General features: G+C 45.8%; 1 protein-coding gene across 5 annotated transcripts in view; it reads left to right on the top strand.

The window, feature by feature from the left end:
- The first annotated feature begins 3495 nt into the window (after positions 1–3495).
- ZDHHC14 (zDHHC palmitoyltransferase 14) overlaps positions 3496–6000 on the top strand; it is a 72427-nt gene continuing 69922 nt past the window's right edge. For 3 of the 5 annotated variants that reach the window (XR_014509679.1, XM_083434177.1, XM_083434175.1), the window contains exon 1: positions 3496–5880. Coding sequence is in view for 4 of the 5 variants with exons in the window: in XM_083434177.1 (XP_083290303.1) it covers positions 5627–5880 (254 nt within the window). In the remaining variant the exon portion in view is untranslated. The remainder of the gene's footprint in view (positions 5881–6000) is intronic. The other 2 variants (XM_083434178.1, XM_083434176.1) reach the window with 1 other exon arrangement.

Raw genomic sequence — 6000 nt, 5'->3', positions numbered from 1 at the left:
AAGGTTGGAGACACCTGCATTATCTAGTAAGTTGCAGTCAGTTTTATTACCCTCCATAATACATATTGAAAGAGAGGACTGAGGTGTAGTTACCATACTTGCCTAAGGCCAACTAGTGAATCTACAGAAGTAGAAATACCTGGTTTACAGCCCAGTCTTTTAACCCTGTAAACTACACAAACCCCATTTGCACTTATGGTGTTTTATAGACATTAAATAACAACAAGAACAATATTTGTGCTTGCATCAAGTTAGGGAAAGCACTGCAAAGTAAATTTCAGGAATGTGATGGAGAGGATTATCACCAAGCTTGTAAGAAAAATACATCTGAGGATGCACTCCTATGCACTGAATTAGTTGACTTATTTTAGCTGTTCAGGAATTTTGTTGGGCAGTTGTTGAGGTCTTCTGTCTTTATTTTTACTGTTTCTACTATTTTTGTTTTGTTTTAATGCTTCTGATTATTTTATTTTTCAGCAACTCTAAACTCTGAAAAGGTGGCCTAAAAACAAACAGGTATATAAATAGAGAGCCCACCCTAGACACACAGTTAATTGCATTGAAATGGAATTGTATGGGATCAGCTTGTTTGAAATCCTGTATCATGTCCTGTTGAAGCCAGGATAAATAAGCTACAAGTATAGACTGTAAATAATAGTCTTGTGGACAAAAGGAATTAACTGCATTTGCATACCTAATGCTGTTTCTTATTTACAAAATAGCAGCTTGTGGGATGGGGTGGGGGCAGCAATTTGGAGCAGAGCGGTCTAACAACAGAATACTAAATAGCTACAGAGAATTCATTAATACTATTAATATTTGAGTTACCAACACTCTATGGTTGTGGTGCCTCCATGCAGAGCTGCCCGAACATATGGGGAAGCTGTTTGCTGATCAGAGCTATTTACATGGAAAATCTCCATGGCAACATCAGCAGCCTGCAGGAAGTTGTTGCACGGGTGCAGAGTTCCTAAGTACTGGTGTGGAGACTTTCTATGCAATAATGCTGATACATAGGATACACCTCTTATATACACTACAGAAGTCACATGGAAATTCCTATGTTGTCTGCCAGCAACCACACCACAGGTGTGATAAGAAGCAACCTTTCAATTAGAACTTAAACAGCACATAAGATTTTACTTTAGCCTGGATATCTTATCTTATGGAATTCCCTCATGCTGCAAAACATTTAGTTCGGGGGGGGGGGGGGCTAACTGAATAGGAAGGTGCTAATCTAGTACTAAATTTTGCAGCACAGGGTGAAAAGGAGGATATTTTACCACCTTCCCTTGCCTGTACAGAATGGAATAGTTGCAAGAAGGGAACTGGGGTCAAAGAACAGGAAACTCTTGGTAAATATCCCCTTAACTTATTTTCATATCCATTCCGGGATGTTTTAGGTTGCTAGGGGCTTTTCCTGCTTTGCAGCTGGGGAAGAGGGAATTAATAAGGATTGGAGAAAGCGCTTTTCCTCTGATCCTATTAAATCCCCTCCCTGCAAGCCAGGCAGCAGCAGCACCTGGCATCACTGGGTGACCCTGGCAGGGTCCACGGCTGCTTATGCCTGCTATGAGTCTCCCACTTGGCCCCTTTCCAGGGCCTGGGTTTATGAAGTGGCAGTAGCAGACAGCTGGGAAGCCACTGTTTCAAATAACACGCAGTGCCCCCATAGTGATGCTATGTCTGGGCATTACAGTGGTACCTTGGTTCTCAAACTTGGTTCTCTGGAAGTCCATTACAATACCAAAGCGTTCCAAAACCAAGGCACATTTTCCCATAGAAAGTAATGCAAAATGGATTAATCCGTTCCATACTTTTAAAAACAACCCCTGAAGCAGTAGGTTAACATGAATTTTACTATCTAACGAGACCATTGATCCATAAAATGAAAGCAATAATCAATGTACCGTACTATAAAATAAATAAAACAGTATTGTAGATGATAAAAATTAATTCCCCCCCCTTACCTGCACTGAAAATAGTCATGGTTTGGATGGGGGGGGGGCTTTTATCCATTTCCGCAGTCATACAATCAGTCAGTCAATCAATCAGTAGCTGAACTGGGATCCACACACTCACAAAAACAAATTAATTGAAAAACCCTCAAAACAAAAAACGCAAAATAAATAGCAAAAACAAAAGCACCAAATATAAGCTCCAAATATGACCTTAGAACACTGCAATTGGAAAAGGAAGGCTTGAATTAGAATGGGGGACACAAATTAGCAGCACAACAGGAAACACAGGGGGACTCGAAATGGAGCATGTTCGGCTTCCAGAAAAAAGTGCAAAAACCAGAACACCTACTTCTGGTTTTGCAGCATTCGGGTTCCAAGTTGTTTGTGAACTAAGCTGTTCAAAAACCAAGGTACCACTGTATAGGTAATTACTGAGATGGGTGCCTTGCAGCCACCCAGCACAGTAGCGCATCTGCTTGTGGTAAGCCTAGGGCAGGAGGAGGGGCGTCCACTGAGGAAGGAGAAGACTCCATCAGAAAGCACTTTTCTTATAGCATCCTGGATTAGAAGGGTGATTAGGGCCAGAATATATACACCTCATGGCATACATTAATTTCCTGCCCCATGCCCTCCCACATACCCTGAAGATGCACTGCACTGCTTGGGTTCAAAGCTAAAGAAGCAGATTCCTCCAGGGGGCTGTTGAGACCATAGGTTTATTGCATGCACTATAAATAGGACTGGACTCAGGTCCGGCCAGAGACATTTTAGCACCTGAGGCGGACTCCAAAATGGTGCCATGCTCCCCACCACAGAATATCTACATCAGAAACAAGGTGGGGAGAGAAAGATTGACATCGGGATCTGCTGCCCTAGTGGATTCTGCCACCTGAGACCGTCACCTCACCTTGCCTCTTGTGTGGGCTGGTCCCAACTGGACTGCTTACTGAACTGCTGATTATTGGGGTAAACGTTATGCATATAATGCAAATTGTGCATAAACGTTATGTACAACTGTGCTATCGGGAAGAGAGGGGATCCCAATAATTTAACACACACACACACCATTTCCCCCCCAGGACCCCAACTAACATATTAAATGCTAGTCTATCAGAAGGCGAACGCAAATAATAATATTTATACCTATTACAATATCGTCATTAATAGTAACACAGCATTATAATATGTATATTCCAGATGAGTTGTTTATTTTTTTAAAAAAACACTACTCCCCGCTCCTCTGCTTCCTACCCCGCTCCCCTTTTTCTTTAAATTGCTGCTGCTGGACTCTCTCCGTTTCCGTTCCCAGCTCAGAATTCACCGCCCTCGCGATTATTTACATCAGCAGACAATCGTAGAGGGGAGGAAAGGGGGGAGACCCTGGGACTTGTAGTCCTGCCCCGTTTCCTCTTCGGCTAACCTCACTTCCCCTTACGAGAGCTGTTTTTGTTTTAACATCTATGTAGTCTGGTTACACGCGGAAGGAAGGCATTGGACTACATTCCCCAGAAGGCCGTGCGCTCGAGAGTGGGAGGCGGGAGATGGACCTTGAGCCTTCTTCCTCTTGAGGCAGGAGAACATTGGAGGCTGGCGGGGGAATCTCCGCTTTCGCGCCGTCGCGTGGTCGGGAGTCAGGATCCAGCGCAGGGCGCGGGGGGGAGGTTGGAGGAAGAGAGTGAAAACAATAAGGGCAGCGGGAGCACAAGCCGGCCGTTCCCGCTGCCGCCGCTTGGGGTTGGCGAGAGGAGGCATCGCCGCCGGCTGCCGAGAGGAAAGCGGGCTGGGAGGCGACGGGGAGAGACCCTGAGAGACCGCAAGCGACCTGGGCTCGCTGCCGCTGCTGCTGCGTGGCTTGTGGGCGGCGGAGGACGAGGCAGGGAGCGAGGGGCTCCCCGGGCGAGACGGAGCGAGGCGAACAAAGGCTGCCCGCCTTGCCCGGCGAAGGGACCGGAGGACATTCCCTGGCCGAGAAGGAGCCCCGTGAGGCGGACGCTCAACGGGCAGAGTTTCCCCTGCCTTCCAGCCATGAGACGGAAGAGCAAATCCCGAGAAGGGGCTTCTGGCGGCTGGTGCTCGCTCTGCCGCGGCTCTCAGTGAACCCGACCTCCTCCCCTGGCGAGGAGGCTTCTTCCAGGAACGGTTCAAGGGAAAGAAATCTCTCCCCGCTGCTGCTGCTGCTGCTGCTGCTGCTTCTGCTTCTGCCCCGTGTAAACGAAGTGACTCCTGGTTCCCCTCAGCAGCAAGAGGAGAAGAAGAAACGGCGCCGAGGGAAGCGTGTGTGAGGGCGGATATTTTATAACCGTGCCTCCCTCTTCCTTTCCCTCCCTCCTTTCGCCTGCCTTTGCCAACAGCTTCCATCGCTTTTGAACGGGGGCGCGTGGATGTCGGGAGGCGAGGGGGAAGCGGGTGCTGTCGCCGCCGCCGGGCGCTGTTTTCGGGTCGCTTCTCTCCCACACGCTGCTCCCGGCGATGAAAAGCGGGATCCAGGAAGCTGATTCTGCTTGGTCTGGCTGCTGGGGATAAATAAACCCAGATAGAGTAGGAGGTGGAAAGTGAAGCACCCGCCGCTCTTTTTCTCGACATCAGGCTCTGTTCAAGTGGAAGGCAGCTCTGGGGTCGTGGACAGATTTAGGTCCGACGACAGTTTGAAAGGAGCGGGGTGGGTGGGTGGGCTGCCAGCCCGATACCTTCTGGAACGGGAGACGAATCTTGGATGGCTTCACTATCTGACTGACTAATTCCTGTATCGAAGCTGGAATGAGTTTCAGAGAGCAACTCCTTGATTTGCTTATATAAAAGCCTGGAAGTCTCAATAAGAGCGACGGAAGGAAGAAAAGCGGAAGGGATTTATAATATAAACATTTTATTTGCATCTCTTTCCTCTGAAATCAAGTTGTTGTTTTTTCTGGAAGAAAGGAAGGGTGAACTGGATATTTGTTGGCAAATAGAAATGAAGGCTGGCTTTTAAAATGTCATGTATTATTTTTCCCCTGGCAATGGATATTGACCACCACATTTCTGTTATGTTCCAAAAACTTTCTTTTCTATAGTGAGAGCAAAGAGGAACTAATAGTCTTTTGTTGTCATTCCGAACAACGGCCAGAAAAATGCAGGCAGCTTACAGAGTCTAGGAGGAAATTGGATATTATGGATGGTTTCTCAGCTGCTGGTTTTGGATTTGGATATATGTGTTTGGAACAATTAATAGGAATTTTAATTTTTATAAAATGATCTGATAAAGGATCTTAACAAACTTATATGAAAGGAATCTACTCGGTTACAGAACACTCTTAACATTTTTAACCAAGACATGCTTAAGGATGTGGATTTGATGTAAAAACTGAGCAGCTTGTTAAACAAAAGGAACAATGCTTCAAAATCCTTTTAAAGCACTATTTCTTCGACAGTCGATTTATATTTTAGCTGTTTCTAGTTCCCGTTTCCTTGTATGATTACATACTTTTAAGGAACTGTTTTGAACTGTTTCACTTCATTGTGAAGAAAGTATAGACTACTTATGACTTCTGCAATGACAGCTTTGGACACTGAACAGTTAACTGGGTGTTGTATAATGCCCTGATAAACTAAAGTACTAAAAGTGGCTTCAAGGAAACATCTTACCCAAGAGGTGTTTTGGGGGTTACTCCCCTCCTTATTCCCCCTTGATGACTCCAGGAGGTGGTGGAGGAGGGCCCATGAAAGACTGTGAATACAGTCAGATCAGCACTCACAGCTCCTCTTCTCCCATGGAGTCTCCTCATAAGAAAAAGAAAACAACTGCCAAGAGAAAATGGGAGGTTTTCCCTGGAAGAAACAAGTTCTTCTGTGATGGAAGGATCATGATGGCTCGTCAGACTGGAGTCTTCTACCTGACCCTTGTTCTTATTTTGGTTACCAGTGGACTGTTCTTCGCATTTGAGTAAGTGGCGTTAAAGTTTTCATTTATTTTCCCCCTTTCCATAATGATACAGCTTTTTGAAAAAGGTTTCTATTTCCATTCTGTTCTATAATTACCAAAGATGGTTTGTAGTCTGTAGGC

This window comes from Podarcis tiliguerta (assembly GCF_965153285.1).
Source record: "Podarcis tiliguerta genome assembly, chromosome: 3".
In the NCBI taxonomy this organism is placed as follows: Eukaryota; Metazoa; Chordata; class Lepidosauria; order Squamata; family Lacertidae; genus Podarcis; species Podarcis tiliguerta.
Note: the sequence above shows the minus strand (reverse complement) of the source record. Positions and strands in the feature narration are given on the sequence as shown.